The following is a 16,573-nucleotide window of genomic DNA, read 5'->3' as shown; positions in this document are numbered from 1 at the left end:
AGCCCCCAGCGCAGCCCCTGTGCGCCCCGGCCCTCGCCGCCCCGCCCCCCGGTCCCCCGCGCCCGGGCCGGCCGCCCCCGCCAGAAAGCCCGCCATGGTGTCATGGATCATCTCCAGGCTGGTGGTGTAAGTGGCCTTCCCCGCGCCCCTTCCTTTCCCTCCTTCTCCGCCCCCGACCCCCGGGCTGCGCGCGCCCCTGCAGCACCCGGCCCGGTTCGCTCCGGCTATTAATACCCGGCGGCTGCTAAATTTAGCAGGTACAGTAGCTGCCGAGGACGCCTGCAAGCGGGCGACACAGGACGCGGCTGCTGCCCAGCGGGGCCAGGCCCGGGCGCGGGGGACCGGCGGGCGGGGCGGCGAGGGCCGGGGCGCACAGGGGCTGCGCTGGGGGCTGCGTCCCGCCGCGCGCCCCGACCGCTTTGTTTCTCGGGTGGGTGGGATTTGCAGAGGCCCCGAATGGGCGCGCCGCGGGGACACGCTTCTGTCTCCTTTGGGAGAAATGCTGGCGGGGTCTCCCTTCGCCGCGCCCCGCCGCCACGCTTTTGTCAGGTGAAAATGACAGAGCCCAGATGAGCCTGGGGCGCTGCCTGGAGGGGTCAGCGTGCGGAAGGGTGGAGAGATGAAGGCGGGGCTCCTAATGGGATTGAAAGAATACTCCTTTTTAGGTTTCTCAAATTGACAGCGGCCAAGGCAAGTGGGACAGAGCAGGACGTGTATGAATCTTGGGGTAGACGCCTCGCGTCCCCTATATCTGATTCCTTTGGCGGGGTTTTGTGGGAGAGAGAGAGGCAGGCATCTCCAGGAATTCACGGGAAATTTCTAAGTGACAGACAGCTACTTGGGTGGTGACGGTGACACCTCCCAGGCCTTGTAGGAGAGCGCAGAGTCATCTGGGGTGAGGCCTGTGTGAAGTCATTGGGAGGGTGGGCGTGGGGGGCGTTTTTCTCCCTCCAGCCCCAGAGCTGAGTAGACATTTGAAGAGCTCCTTCCCTCGTGGATTCGTTTCCCTTTGGAGATATACATGGCTGTTCCTATTCCTTTCCTTCCCTAACTATTTTTGCCTGAGTCAGGACAGATTTGCCACCTGCTCAGGGGACCAGGGGGCTGAAATTGGCCTGCACAGTGAGGGCCGGAGGTGCACCTCAGTCTTTTTCTTTGTCTGGGAAAGAGAGACTCCAGACTCTGATTGTGCGCTATCACTCCCAGCGTTGTGAAACCTCTCCCATCTCCTACCCTTCTTCACTGATTTTCAAAGAAGCAGCCAGGAGCAGCTTTCTGAAGTCATTCTCAGCATTGTATCCCCGCCACCATTCTGGGCTTTCTTCCCAAAGCCAGAGTGTATGTGCCTCTTGGCCCCCAAGTCATTCATTCCATGCAGGCCTCTCCACAGCTGTTGCGGACTGCCGAGGGTTTGTGCTGTACCTCGAGGTGGCATGTTAAATATTTAGAAGATTTCTGAAGGCAGAGTTGGCATGAATAATACAGGGAAGCGGCTGGAACGCCTTGTCCCACCTCATGCCTGACCAAGGCCTATCTTGCCTTCAGGGTGGTATTTTCTCTCCTGAACTAGTGTGTGATCTTCATATTTGGCAGTGGCTTCTGGAGGGACGTCAGGGTGTGGCCGGAGACTTTCCTTGGCCTGACTGGAGGGCTCATTTTCTATAGGTCCTACTGGGCTGGGGCTGGCCCACAGGAGAGTAAGGGCTTCTAGTTGGGGTCTGTGTGACCATCTTTAATTTCATTAGCATTCCCCCACTTCTGCTACCCAAGGGAGCTGAGGCGGGTGGAGAAGAGAGGCATATATTTGGGAGGGGGCTCAGGGTTGCTGTTACATTCTAAAACCACACTCCCCAGAAGCTTCAGAGAACTTCAGTGACCATGAGCGCTGCCCCTCAGGTCAGCCCAGGACCCTCTGCCCCAAGGAAGAATTTGTGGGATTTGGGGATGTTATTCCCATGTCAACTCCAGAAGGTCAGAGATACCACATATCCCCCCAGTCACCATCTTTATAGAAACCCAATGTGGAAGTGTCCGTTGTGAATTATTAAAACCAATTTAATAAGCAGTACCTATTCCACATAAATAATACCTTTCATTATAGGGAAATTAGAAAGTATAGATAAATAGATTGAAAATCACATTATTACCACATAGAGATAGCTAATGGTAAATTTGAGAGGTATATTCTTCTAGATGTTTTCCCCTATGCGTACAGACTTAATCTCCTCCTGTGTTTTTCTTTTCTTTCCTTCCTCCCTCCCTCCCTCCCCCCTCCCTCCTTCTCTTCCTTCCTTTCTTCCTTCCTACCTTCCTTCCTCCCTCCCCCCTCCCTCTTTCCCTTCCTTCCTTCCTCTCTCCCTCCTTCCTTCCTTCCTTCCTTCGTAGTTAATTTGAGAGAGAAAGAGAACATGGGGGGAAGAGGCAGAGAGAGGGAGAGAGAATCCCAAGCCCTGACATGGGGCTCGATCTCACAAACTGCAAAATCATGACCTGAGTTGAAATCAGGAATCAGACACTTAAATGACTGAGCAACCCAGGTACCTCTACTCCTGTGTTTTTCAAACTGGCTTCCCTGAGGGCCACCCAGCCTGAGTGGGTGGGCTCTGGGCTCCCAGCCCTGATCAATGGGAACAACTCCCTTTTTGTTTGGTTTGTATATTTGGGTTCTAAATAAAAAATAACTTGGAAAATATATGGGTTTTAGTGTTAATAAAAAGCCACACATCTGTTCTCCCCTATCATTTCTAAAACTGCAGAGGGAATGTGCCTTGCCCAAGGACACCAGGTAAGCTGGTAAAGAAAACAGGCTCCAGAATTTTGGTCCAATGCCCTTTCCACCTCTGCCTGTCCTTGACAGTTGTCCAAAATTGATCTCTTTCAAGCTCCCAAGACCTCTTCTATGGCATCCTGTGATTTTATCCATCAGTCCCATTTCCTGTAAGAAACTTTTTCAAGGCATTGTAAACTTCTGTGACATCAGAGAACATTTAAGGAAGACCTATGACTGTGTTCTGAGGATGGAGAGGGAGTATCTTCCTTCCAACCAGAGGCCTCAGGACAAGAGGGTGGCATCCAGGCACAGCCAGACCGTGCCTTTAGATATCTGTCTTGCCTTTGGCTGTGAGGGGCTTTAGGACTGTAACCATGGTTTATTTCCCTCTCTGACCCCTTGCCCCCTCCCAAGCCTCTTTTTTTGAAGTACCTGGCACTTGTATGCACTCAGTAAAGGCTGGTTATGTTGAAGGAGATCAGAGTCCCTGGGGTAAGCAGGAGAGCCAGCAAATGTTATCCCCTGGAGATGGAGGTTAGTGGGTATCGGGACTTGCTTGTACCCACTGGGCAAAGCTCTTGAAGTGAGGACCAGTTTGAGAAGCTGCTGTTTTGCGAGTTCTCTTCCTCCTAACTCCATTGGCTGGGCCTAGGAAAAATTAAAGAATATTCAATGTAGTAGCAAGGTTGGCCCTGTTAAAACCTGGTTGATATCTGAATGGAACACAGGGGCTCATTTATGACTTGTCTGCTTGCCTCCTTTAAAATACTTTGTTTTCTGAACTGAAAGAACTGAAAGAGAACTGAAGTCTTGGGCACCAATGAAATTCAAACTGGGGAGAGTATGTTTATGTGCACTGGGGGATTCACACAGAGGTTGCTCTCTGCCTTCTTGGGAGAATGCACTATCTTGAAGCATTTATTCCAAGGGGAGGGTGTTGCCTCATTGTCTTTGGATAGAATTTTGGCTAAGGCCCAAAATGTTGGCTAAATGAATCCAGAGGTTCCCCTTTGGTTATGAGACCAAAAGTCCAATTCACTGTGTGGGGAAAAGAGAGTTCTAATTTTAAAAATTCTCGAGGTAACTGAAAGCTATGCAGAAGAAACCTTTATTTCCACATTGCACATCTTAAAAAACAAACAAACAAACAAAACACAAAAAACAAAAACTAGTTTTTAGAAGGTACCATCTGATGTTTAAGACACGAGTCTTAGTTTAATGGCTGCAGATCTGGCTCTGTCCCAGGACTGTGATTTGGAGCATGAAGTCTAGTTGTCCTGGTCAGGGATATACAAGCAGAGAAGACTGGAAGGAATGTGAGTTGCCCTCAAGATATTCCCCAACTGTTGCAAAACAAATGGAAATCAAGAAAAAAGGCCATAAGTCCTTAAACATGGGCTTGGCTTTCTCTGGGGCTTCCTTTAAAAAGTGGAATGCAGAAAAATGATCCTATTAATTATGGGTTCAGGTTGGTTGAGGATTTATTTCCTGGCACCCTGGTATGGTATAGGGTAGGATCTGGGGAAATATTTCAGTTGGATTGTGAGAGGGAAAATGTTGAGCTGGAAGTTGAAGGATTTGGGTTCTAGTCCCAGCACTGGACCGACTCACTGTTACAGTCCTAAGGCCAACTTGCACCTACGCTGGGGCCCTGCTTCTGGTCTGTGAGACACGGGTGTTGGCCAGCATCACCTTGGAGGTCCTAATTGTTCTAGGCCTCCTCCCATTCCCCTCCTCCCCCAGCTAGTCAACATGCACCATATTTATTTATAAACAAGAAGAACATCCTCAAGGAAGTGAAAAATACCAGCTTAGGTATCATTGCTTTTCTGCTGCCTTGTTGTTTATTAATCCTGTCTGCCTGCTGGGAAGTAGCTTTTGTGCACTTTCCCTGCACTGTGTCTTATTTGAAGGGTGGCTGACAAGTGAGAGTCTTGCCTAGTTATTACTGGGTCAGTTTCCCCTTCCCTTCTGAAGTGAGCTATCTTCTTTGGAGTGTGTATTCTTTGAGGGAGCAAGAGCTCTGGGAAGAATGACAGAAGAGAGAGTCAGGCCCTCAGTGGCCACCTAGTGAGACTGCCATTTTGTTGTGTGTGTGTGTGTGTGTGTGTGTGTGTGTGTGTGTGTGTGTTTTCCAAGGAGGTTCAAGAGTCTGGGGGTGGGGGGTATGGGAAGACAATAGTCACAGCATATGGCACATTTGGATTTTTATTGTCAGGGATGAGCCGCACACATGCCCAGTTGGTGTCTCTGAGAATTTTTCCAAGAACCAACAAGAACTTAAGGGGTTTGCATTTCGGCTATGAGGACATTTTCCTCTCACTCCTGGGACTTCGGTGGATTGGCCCTGATGGATTGGAAGATGGATAGTTCTATTATATTTGTTTTGAACTTTCAAATCCATCCATCTCCACAAAGAAACACATTGTTTTCCTTTTAGGTTTTTTGTTTGTTTGTTTGTTTGTTTTTAGTTGCACCCAGAAGCTTTTCTGGGATTACAGGGTTTTTTTGTTTGTTTGTTTTGTTTTTTGTTTTTTTAAAGGAAATATAAAGGACCAAGTGTTTAGGACACAATCTGAAGGAATCTTGACAGGTAATCTGGTTTAGGCTTTCAAAAATGACATGTGTACCTAGACCAGGGATTGCAAATGAGTGGCATCTCATGACTGATAGGAGGTTTCCTGGAACACTATCTTGAGAAGTATGAATCTGGTTTGGGCTCCATGGGGAAGGAGTCCTGTGAATGTTTCATTCAGGGAAGATGATAATGGGGGCACACCTAATGGTACAGCATTTGCTCTCCCAGATTTAGCCCATTCCTGATCAAATGGGAGAATCCCAGTGTCAGAATTGTATACACTTCCCTACCTAAGTTAACATCCCCCCCTTCCCTGCAGCATCCCACCTCTAGTAGGCCTTGTCAGCCACCAGGCAGCTCTAGGGCAGTGGCACCTCCTTCTTGCCAGTATAGGGGCTGTCCAGCCTAGTGGCTCTCTGGTCTGCCTTATTCCTCTTAGGACAATCACTCATATACTACATTCCCCTCTTTTTTTCTCTTTTCCTTTCACCAATCACAGCTCAGTTAAATTCTACCTTGGTCTTCTCTTGTGTACTTATGCGTTCACATCCTTTCTGCCTCCTTTTAGGGTCTATGTATGAAACTCTGGGCTTCAGAATGAATTTCCTCTTCCCATCTGGCAACATATTTCCCGGCCATCCTATTTCCGACTCTCGATCTCAGCTCAGGTCCAATGGGAACTTGTCTAAGATTCTCATTATTGGCTACAGAACCAGGATTCAACCCCCAATGAACCATTTGTGCTGGACTGTGACCCATCCTTCCTGGTTCTGAGAGATCACAGCTATGACTTTTCATGAGTTCTGAATGGCATCCTTGGACTTCCCTAACCCAGTGCCCAACCACGAACCTTTCACAGATGGGCTGCTTAATTGTGATCTGTGTAGAATTTACTTTTGCCCAACTTGGGGTTTAGACTGCCAAGACAATGCCTGTCAGACATAATATGCTGAGCGGATCACACTACTCGAGAGAGAGTGGGATACAGCCCACCTTGAGAAAGGCATGATAAAACACAGCCAGCTGATGCTGACGGCTTACAGTTGATTTTCAGGAACATGCAGAGACCTTTTCTCATGAGCACAACAGGCTGAGAACCACTTGTCCCTATGTGTCCCTACTGAGGAAGTTGCAGGATCCAGTAGGATCTATAACCTCTTCAGGCCAGGCTCTGTGTGCTCATATACCACAGTTTTATGAGGGAGACCTCTTCGCTCTGTCTTCAGAACATTTCCCCATCCAACTGACTTCTGTCTCTGCTGCCACCATCATGTTCCATGTTCCAGTCCCCAATTATTTCTCTCCTGGACCATTCAAAAGCCTCCTAATTGTTTTCTTGCTTCTATTCATATGCCTCCAATGATTTGTTTAAAATATAAGATGATCATAGCTTTCCCCTGCTGTTTAAAAATTGTCCAAAGAACTCCCGTGATATTAAGAATATAATTCAGGGGTGCCTGGGTGGCACCCTCAGTTGGTTGAGCATCAGACTATTGATTTTGGCTCAAGTCACAGTCCCAGGGTCATGGGATCATGTCCCGCATCAGGCAGGCTCTGTGCTGAGCATGGTGTCTGCTTAAGATTCCCTTTCTCTCTCTCTCCCTCCCTCCCTCTGTCCCTCCCCCTCTGCCCCTCTACCCTGCTTGTGCTTTCTCTTTCTCTAAAAAATATAAATAAATAAATAAGAATAAAATTCAGATTCCTTACCATTCTTAATGAGATGCAGCAAGGCCTGGCCCCTGCTCACTGCCCTGACTTCACCTTGTACTGCTCTCTCCACACTCAGCTCCAGCTTCCTGACTGTCCCTGGAAGGCAGCAAGCTTGTGTCACTCAAGGGCCTTTATACATGCACTTTGCCCTCTGTCCAGGATGCACTCCCCTAAGTGGTCCATGGTCCTCACTCTCTTTCCATTTAGATCTCTGCTCATATGTCACCTATCCAGGAGAGGCCTTTTCTGACCGTCTTCTCCAAAAGACACCCCACATATTGCTCTATCCCCTGAAATTATGCTTTTAATTCATTTATTTACTGGCTTATGGTCTGTCTCTTCACATAGAGTTTGATCTCCATGACTTTTGAGACTTTGATCTTGTTCATAGCTGTTCTCCCAGTACCTAAAGTAGTACTACGCTCATACTAGGTGTTTAAAAAATATTTGTTGAATGAGTGATGACTTAGTATTCCCTTTGAGTTTAGAGGATCCTTTTTAAACCTGCGTTTACAGAACCTTGATTTGTGACCATGGCAAGTGACTTGACTCAAGCCTCAAGTTTCTCATCTATAAAATAAAAGATGTGATTTCTCTCTTTCTGGAGATATGAAAAACTAAATAGTCTGGAAGCCTTCCCATAATAAAGCTGAATTTTCAAATTTCTACAAAATTTGGATAAGATATAACTGATCCCCTCAAAAGCATAGCTGAGCTTTTAAGTAAGGATCCTTGCCAGGAGACAGAAGAGAAAGGGAATCATTTTGCGAGGGTATAAACTAGTACTGCAGCAGGGACCTAATGGATCACCCTGAAATTTAGTTTAAATCAACAGTCATTTTGTTATCATCTCTCCTGGCTCTGTGGTTCAGGAATTTGGACAAGGCACAGGACACAAAACTCATCTCCGCTCCATGACGTCTGGATCTTTAGCTGGGACGGTACAATTGTCAGTGACAGACTAGACATTTGTTCCAAGGCCTCTGCATGTGGTCTTCCTATGTGATTTCTCCAGCATGGAGACCTGAAGACAGTCATATTTCTTATGTAGTGGCTCAGGGCTCCAAGATTTAATGTCCAAGAAGCATCAGTAGAAACTGTAGGACTTCTTATGACCTTATAACACAGGTCCTAGGATGACACTTCTACTACATTCTATTGGCCAAGCAAATACTAAGGCCATAATAGATTTGAAGGGGGGCAGATTAGACTCCATCTCTCAGTGGCGGGGTATCAAATAATTTACAGCCATTTTTAACATATCAACTCAGAGAATTGGCCAGCTTGGTTTTAATGTCTATATAGAGAAAACAGGGGCCTTGGGTCTGTGGAGGCTGAACATTTACATATAGCTGACACTTGAAGCATTAGGGTACAGTGTAGTCCTGAATAGAAGGATAGACCCATGAGCACAGGGAGATGACAGTGAAGCTTGTCTGTCTTGCTCTGTGTTCTTGGTGGGGGTGAAATCTCCCTTGGGACTTTGAAACCACCCATGGATCTGTCCTCATATGGGTTTGGAGTCTAAATGATTGCATCATGCATGGTCTGAATACCCATATCTGAGAAATAATTGGTCCTGGGCCAGTGTTGCCCCTGGGGTACCTTGTAAGAATTAATCAAGTCTCTCTAAGAACCTTCAATACGCATTGTACAGAATTAGCTCAAAGAACATGAATTCACACCCCAAAATTACAAAACACCTGAAGTACTGACCACCCCTAACCTGGAGTTAAACACTACCAGCAGCAGGGTTAGCCCCACAGACATAAATAAATGAATAACACACATATATTAATTATATATATTATTTATCTACAATTGCCACTACTTAGAGACTTTAGAATAAGCCTTCCTAAGTGAAAAAATAAATCAAGAATTGAAAATACAAGAAAACAACAGATCCTGGGGCAGAGTAGGGAGAGGAATGGGCCCATTGGAGAAGAAGCAATTCTAAACATAAAAAATAATGAATTGAAATAAAAACTCAGTGGATTGTTTAAATGATGAGTGATTGAATACCAAGGGAGGAGTGTTTTCAACACTACTTATCTTGGAGCTAGAAGGCATTTTAGTGATCTCAGGTTTTTGTTTGACACTAGAAAGAAGATAGGACCGGAGGGCTGAGGTCATTCATCAAGGTCAGTAGCCTGATTGGCTAGGCCAAGATTTGAGGCCAGGTCTTAGTTTCTGAAGATGCTTAATTTTATGTTGTTAACTGGGGTTGGACTAGGACTGGTGGTGACTAGAAGACAAACTTTTGGCTTGATAGAAGGGTAGGATTTCTAGTAATTGGTGCTAATGTGAGGCAATGAGTTCTTGGCTTCTAGCCCTAAGACCTTCCAGCTCTAAAACTATGATTTTAATATTTTCCCTTATAGTGGTAGAGGAAGAGAGGTAAGAGTTATTGGAAAGATTCTCTTTTTCAGTGGGTAGGCTTTCCATTGTTGTGCAAGATTGACTGATTGATTCATTCATTGACTCACTGCCTGCTTATTGACCATTTGTTTTGGACCACACACTGCTCTGGGCACCAGGAACGTAAAGATGAATGCATTTCAGTTCCATCTTTGAGAAGCTGATAAGGTCACACCGCCAGTCAGTGGGAAACTCGGACTTGGATTCAAATGTCCCTCCTGCCCAGCCAGTGCTCTTTCCATTGAGTGGGTATGTGTAAATGACTTTTCTGGCTTTGGTTGGAAATTGTAGGGAGGAGCCCTTTCAACAGGGGAAGTGGTGCATCTCACATATGAATGCGTGTAACCGCTGCCGCATCTCTCTGCCTGGGGAACCCTGGGGCATCCAGTGTTGGGAGGGAAGAGGCAGAGGAGAGGGTGTACTGAGTGAAAACAGTCTGGGACTGACAGAGGGGTGAGGTTGAGCATTCTCACCCACTGTATTAGTCTATAATTGCAGCTGTAAGAGCCACAAACATCGTGGCTTAACACAACAGAAATTAGTCTCTTAGGGTTTTGGAGGCCCGAAGTCTGAAGTCAGTCTTTTGGGGCTGAAATCCAGATGCCATTAGGACTTCTGGAAGCTCCAGGGGAAAATCCATTCCTTGCTTCTTCCAGCTTCTGGTGGCTGTTGGCATTCCTCGTGACCACATCCCTTCAGTCCCTACTGCTGTAGTCACTTTTTCTTCTCTTCTGTCTTCGTATCTGTCTTCAGTCACTCTTGTGATTACATTTAGGGCCCACCTGGGTAATCCTGGATACAGTCCCCAGCTCAAAATCCTTAAGGTTACCACACCTATAATGTCTCTTTTGCTATATAGGGTAACATTCATAGGTTCTAGGGACTAGGCCCCAGCTATTTGGGGGAATCACTGTTCAGCCTCCCATACCCATGGCTGCCGGTTCTGCTGCCATTAAGCTGAAGAAAGTTCATCTAAAAACAGACTTAAGAAAGGTGAAGACTCTGATGTTCTAACATCTCTTGTCTCCACTTCCAGACTTTCCTTGATTTGTAGAAATCAACAGAAAAGACTGCAAATGGTGAGGGTATAATGGATAACAATACAATGAACACTCCTTTACTCAGTGCCTGCTTAAGAAGTAGAACATTACCAGGGTGTGTGGGTGGCTCAGTCGGTTGAGTGTCCAACTTTGGCTCAGGTCATGATCTCGCGGTTTGTGAGTTCGAGCCCCCCATCAGGGCTGATATGATAGCTCGGAGCCTGCTTCAGATTCTGTGTCTCCCTGTCTCTCTGCGCCTCCCCTGCTTGAGCTCTGTCTCCCTCTCTCTCTCTCTCTCTCTCTCAAAACTAAATAAAAACATTAAAAAAAAAAAGTAGAATATTACCTTCATTGTAGCAGTATATCACCACTGTTAATGAACATTTGGATTTTTTCTAGGTTTTTGTTTTTCTTTTATTCTTGGAAAGAGCTCTGCAATGAACTTTCTTGTACGTGTTTCTGGGTACACCTGTGCACAAATTTCTTTAGGAATGGAATAGCTGAGACATAGGGTCTATGCTTTTTTCACTTGCCTAAATAACATAAATTAAATGTTCATAGATGTGTAGGTCCATTTCTGGGCTCTTTGTTATGTTCAGTTAATCAGTTTGTCTGACCCTGCATTAGGACCTCACTGTATTAATTATAATAACTTTTTGAGAATTCTTGCTCTCTGGCATGGCAAGGCTCATCCATATCTTACTCTTTATAAATTATTTTCCAAAATGGTTTTCCTTCAGCGACGCATATAAATAACTTCAGTTGCACCATGGCTTTACCGTCACTTGATATTGTCACAGTTTAGAATTTTTGCCAGTCTGGTGGGTACAAAATGGAATCTCATTATGGTTTTAATTTGCATTTCCCTGAATACTAATGAGATTGAACATCTTTTCATATGTTTATTGCCCATTCATGTTCTCTCTTCTGTGAAGGGCCCCTTCAAGTCTTGCCAAATTTTCTCTTGTCCTTACCTTATTAGTTAGAAGGAGTTCTTTAAATATTCTGGACTCTAATCCTCTGTCACTTATGTGTTACAAATGTCTTCTCCAAGTCTGTGGTTTATTTTTCCATTTTCCTTTATGGTGTATTTTGATGAACAGAAGTTCTTAATATTAATGCAATGGATTTGTCAATTTTTTCACTTTATAGTTTATACTTCCTGTGTCCCCGGAAAACCTTACCTACCTGAAATAATGAAGATATTCTCCTACAGTGCTCCTCACAGTTTCATTGTTTTGCCATTCACATTTAATTTCTTTCTCCATCTGGAGATGATTTTTATATATGATGTGAAATAGGACTCCAGAATTTTTTCTTTCTTTTTTTTTTTTATAAGGAAAACACTGCCCTAGCACCATTTATTATAAAGCTCATTCCTTCTCTTCAGATCTGCAATGCTTAGCCCTATCGTAAATTAAGTTTCCATAGATGTGTGTTTGTTTCTGGGCTGTTTATTCTGTTGAACAGTTTGGCTCTGCAGCAGTAACACTGTCTTAATGACCATAGCTTTGTGAAAAGTCTTGATGTCTGGAGGGGCAAGTTCCCCACCTTCAAGAGTGCCTTAGCACTCTCCTCTTTCGTATATATGTTTAGAATTATTTTTTTTAAATGTTTATTCATTTTTTGAGAGAGAGAGAGACAGAGAGACAGAGAGAGAGAGAGAGAGAGAGAGAGACAGAGCACAAGTGGGGGGAGGGGCAGAGGAGAGGGAGACACAGAATCTGAAGCAGGCTCCAGGCTTTGAGCTGTCAGTATAGAGCCCGATGTGGGGCTTGAACTCATGAAATGCGAGATCATGACCTGAGCTGAATTCAGACACTTAAGCAACTGAACCATCCAGGCGCCCCTAGAATTATCTTAGAATTATGTTTTACAACACACACATGCTCGCACTCACTGCAAAATCTGTTGGGAGTTTGATTGGAACAGCGTTGAATGTATGGGCCAATGGAAAGTTGATGTTCTTAAGGATAATGAGTGTTCTAATCCATAAACATGGTTATCTATCTCTTTATTTATTTAGGTCTTTAATGATTTTCAATAAAATGTTGTGATTTTTGCTGTGTCTTGCATGTCATTTGTTAAATTTATTCCCAGGTACTTGGTATTTTTTGATGCCAGTATATTTAGTATACTAATAAAATTTTCATCTTCCAGCTCTTTGTTAGAAGAATGAAAGCTTGCTAAACTGTACATTCTTTTGGGGTTTCCAGATAAATAGTCATGTCATCTGAGACCATAGCACAATGTTGTGTCTTTCCAGAAAATTATTCCTTTTTTTACCCTTTTACTGCAAGGTGATCGCTAATGCAAGGAGACTTAAAGTTGTGAAGGCAAGCATGCTTTCTTTGTTCCTGATCTTAAAAGGAATGCTTCAACATTTTCCCATAAATTATTGTGCTTGCTATAGGGTTTTCAGAAATAAACTTTATCACTCTAAGTTTCTTTGTGTTCTTAGTTTGCTAAGACTTTTTATAATGAGTGATACTGTATTTTCTCTAATGCTCCCTTTAAGATGACAATGTATTTTTTCTGGCCCTTTATCTGTTAAATGGCAAGTTGTATTAATTATTTTTGCCATTAAGCTAACCTTGCCTTCCAAATAAACTGAATTTAGTCACACAACTTTTCTTTTTTGTGTTGTTAGAACAATCCTTGATTCAATTTGTTAATATTTAGTTTAGCTTTTTTTTTTTTAAGTTATGTATGGGCTATATTGTCCTTGTCTGGTCTTGCTATTAAGATTATGCTAACCTGGGTGGCTCAGTCAGTTAAGCACCTGACTCCTGATTTCGACTCAGGTCATGATCTCATGGTTCAGAATTTAAGCCCCATATTGGGCTCCACACCTGACAGCGTGGAGCCTGTTTGAGATTCTCTCTCTCTCTGCCCCTCCCCTGCTCACACACACATGCACACATGTGCACGCTCTCTCTCTCAAATAAACTTAAAAAAAAAAAAAAAGATTATGCTAACCTCATAAATGAAGTTGAGAGTGTATCCTCTTTTTCTATGCTCTGGACTAGTTTCTGTAAGATTGGATTTCTTTCTGGAATGATCAGTGAAAACTGCCAGTGAAATCATCAGGGCCAGATGCTTTTATGTAGGAAGATCTTAAACTAGTTATTCCATTTCTTTCATGATTATAGATTTTCTCTATTTTCTTGAATCAATTTTAGTTGACGATTTCATTCATTTAAAATTTTTTCCATGTTATCGATAGTTAACATTGCTTAAGTTTATTTATTTTGAGAGAGAGGGAGAGAGAGAATGCAAGTAGGGGAGTGGCAGAGGGAGAGAGAACCCCAAGCAGGGCCCATGCTGTCAGCACAGAGTCCAATGCGGGGCTTGAACCCATGAACCATGAGATCAAGACCTGAGCTGATATCAAGAGTCAAATGCTTAACTGAGCCACCCAGGTGCCCCCATCCCATTATTTTTTCCCTCTCCTTCTAGCACACGCATTCGATATGTTAGATACTGTTACTTGATCCCCATAACTCTTCATCTCTTTTTTCTGATTCCTTTTTCTGTCTTTGAAGGAATAATTTCCTTCACATTGATCTCCTCAGGCATTTCTACTCAGCTGCTGAACATACTCAGTAATTGTTAAATTTCATTTATTGTATCTCCAAAATTTTATTTAGTTGTTTCAGAACTGTTTGGACATGTTTCATGGTCTCTTTTCCTTCCACATATTTAAAAAAATTTTTTTAACGTTTATTTTTGAGACAGAGACAGAGCACGAACGGGGGAGGGGCAGAGAGAGAGGGAGACACAGAATGGGAAGCAGGCTCCAGGCTCTGAGCCATCAGCCCAGAGCCCGACGCGGGGCTCAAACTCACGGACCGTGAGATCGTGACGTGAGCTGAAGTCGGACGCTTAACCGACTGAGCCCCCCAGGTGCCCCTCCTTCCACATATTTTAAAATCAAGTTTATTCCTTTAAACACATTAAACATATTTTATATTCTGAGTCTGATAATTCTAACATCTAAATTATTTTCGAAGGTCTAACTCAACTATCTTTTGTTTCTGTTGGCTACATTGTGTAAGGTACATTGTGTGTTTTCCAATCAAAAATGCTTCTTGGGGCGCCTGGGTGGCTCAGTTGGTTAAGCATCTGACTTCAGCTCAGGTCATGATCTCGCAGTTCATGAGTTCGGGCCCAGCGTCAGCTCTGTGCTGACAGCTCAGAGCCTGCAGCCTGCTTCTGATTCTGTATCTCTCACTCTCTCTGCCCCTCCCCTACTCACACTCTGTCTTTCTCACTCTCAAAAATGAATAAATGTTAAAAAAAATTTTTTTTAAATGTTTCTTTATTTCTTCCTTCCTCCCTTCCTTCCTCCCTCCCTCCTGCTTGCTTGCTTGCTTGCTTTTCTGTCTGTCTGTCTGTCTAAAGCTTATATTCTCTGGGACTTTATCTGTAGGAATACTTTGAGGCCTGGGTTAAAGGTAGTTTCCTCCAAGTTTGCATTTGCTTCTTTTGGGGGTCTAGGGACAGCACCAATATTAGACCCATAGAAAATAAATTATTGAGATTTTTTATTTGTCCACTTGGTTGGTATAAATTTGAGCCGCAAATGGGTGAGGGCAGGCTGTGATTACAGATTCCCGGTGGGAAATACTGTTTTTTGTCCACCTACTATCATGGCTAAACAATGGGCATTTTCCTTGTGTGTACCCTCAGGCATGGTAGCAGGCTGTCTCTGGTTCACCCTTTTACTTTTTTGGGGTCTCTTTTTTTTTTTTTAATTTTTTAATAGCCATTTATTTTTGAGAGAGAAACAGAGTGTGAGCGGGGAAGGGGCAGAGAGAGAGAGGGAGACACAGAATCCGAAGCAGGCTCCAGGCTCTGAGCTGTTAGCACAGAGCCTGATGCGGGACTCGAACTCACAAACCATGAGATCAAGACCTGACCCAAAGTCGGAAGTTTAACTGACTGAGCCACCCAGGCACCCCTGGGGTCTCTTTTTATTTCCCAGGGCTGCTGTACCAAAGTACCACAAACTGGATAGCTTAAAACACCAGCAATTTATTCTTTCATAGTAGTGGAGGCTAGAAGTCTGACATCAGTGCAATGTCAGGGCCATGTTGTCATTGAAGGCTCCACAGGAGAATCTGTTCCATGCCTTTCTCGGCGTTGGTGGTTGTTAGCAGTCCTTGGCCTTCCTCTGCATCAGCTGTCACATGATTTTCTTTCTCTTTGTGTGTCTTCTTTTCTTATAAGGACACTAGTCATTGCATAGGGCCCACCCTGATGATCTCATCTTAACTTGATTTCATCTGCAAAGGCTATTTCCAAGTAAGGTCACATACACAGGTACTGGGGTTAGAGCTTCTTTATATCTTCTTCAGGGACACAGTTCAGTTCATAACAGAGTCCAAACTTTATAGCAGGGTGCCCTGGGGTAGGGTTACTCCAAGTGCTCTCTGAGGATCCGAGCATCACCTCATCTGGGAATTTATTAGAACTATATACATTTTTGGGCCCCCGCCCCAGACCTACTGAATGAGAATGCCTGAGGGTGGGGCCTGGGAATCTGTGTATTAATAAGCTCCCCAAACTTTCTTATGCAGGCTGGATTTTCACAAGCACTGCCCTAGAGTTTGTCTTCTGTAGTTGACATCTGGCCAAGCCTTATAATCTAAAGTTCAGTGCCTCAGTTCAGCAAGTGCCCTTAATTTACCTTTCTGGGGCACTCATTTCACTTGGTGTTTGGCCTGTAAGACATCCATACATTGATACAGTATGTCCATATGTCTTAAAAGATTCTTTAAATTGTGACACCTGGGTGGCTCAGTCAGTTAAGCATCTTGATTTTGGCTCAGGTCATGATTTCATGGTTCATGGGCTCCAAGCTGACAGTGTGGAGCCTGCTTGGGATTCTGCCTCTCCCTCTCTCTCTGCCCCTCCTCCCCACCCCCCTTCCCTTGCCCCTGCACACCATGCTGTCTCTTTCAAAATAAATAAACTTAGGAAGATTCTTTAAATTTATTACTTTTTTATTTCAAAAACTCTAAACCACAGAAAAGTTGAAAGAACAACGCAGTG

At 44.3% G+C, this 16,573-nt stretch overlaps 1 protein-coding gene across 3 annotated transcripts in view; it reads left to right on the top strand.

Annotated features, from left to right (window-relative positions):
• Positions 1 to 78: 78 nt before the first annotated feature.
• The window catches only part of REEP1 (receptor accessory protein 1), a 109,607-nt gene continuing 93,112 nt past the window's right edge, over positions 79 to 16,573 (top strand). For all 3 annotated transcript variants that reach the window (XR_007462330.1, XM_049651866.1, XM_049651867.1), the window contains exon 1: positions 79 to 126. Coding sequence is in view for 2 of the 3 variants with exons in the window: in XM_049651866.1 (XP_049507823.1) it covers positions 95 to 126 (32 nt within the window). In the remaining variant the exon portion in view is untranslated. The remainder of the gene's footprint in view (positions 127 to 16,573) is intronic.

The sequence above is a fragment of the Panthera uncia genome (assembly GCF_023721935.1).
Source record: "Panthera uncia isolate 11264 chromosome A3 unlocalized genomic scaffold, Puncia_PCG_1.0 HiC_scaffold_12, whole genome shotgun sequence".
In the NCBI taxonomy this organism is placed as follows: Eukaryota; Metazoa; Chordata; class Mammalia; order Carnivora; family Felidae; genus Panthera; species Panthera uncia.
This window is presented reverse-complemented; position numbering and strand designations above follow the sequence as displayed.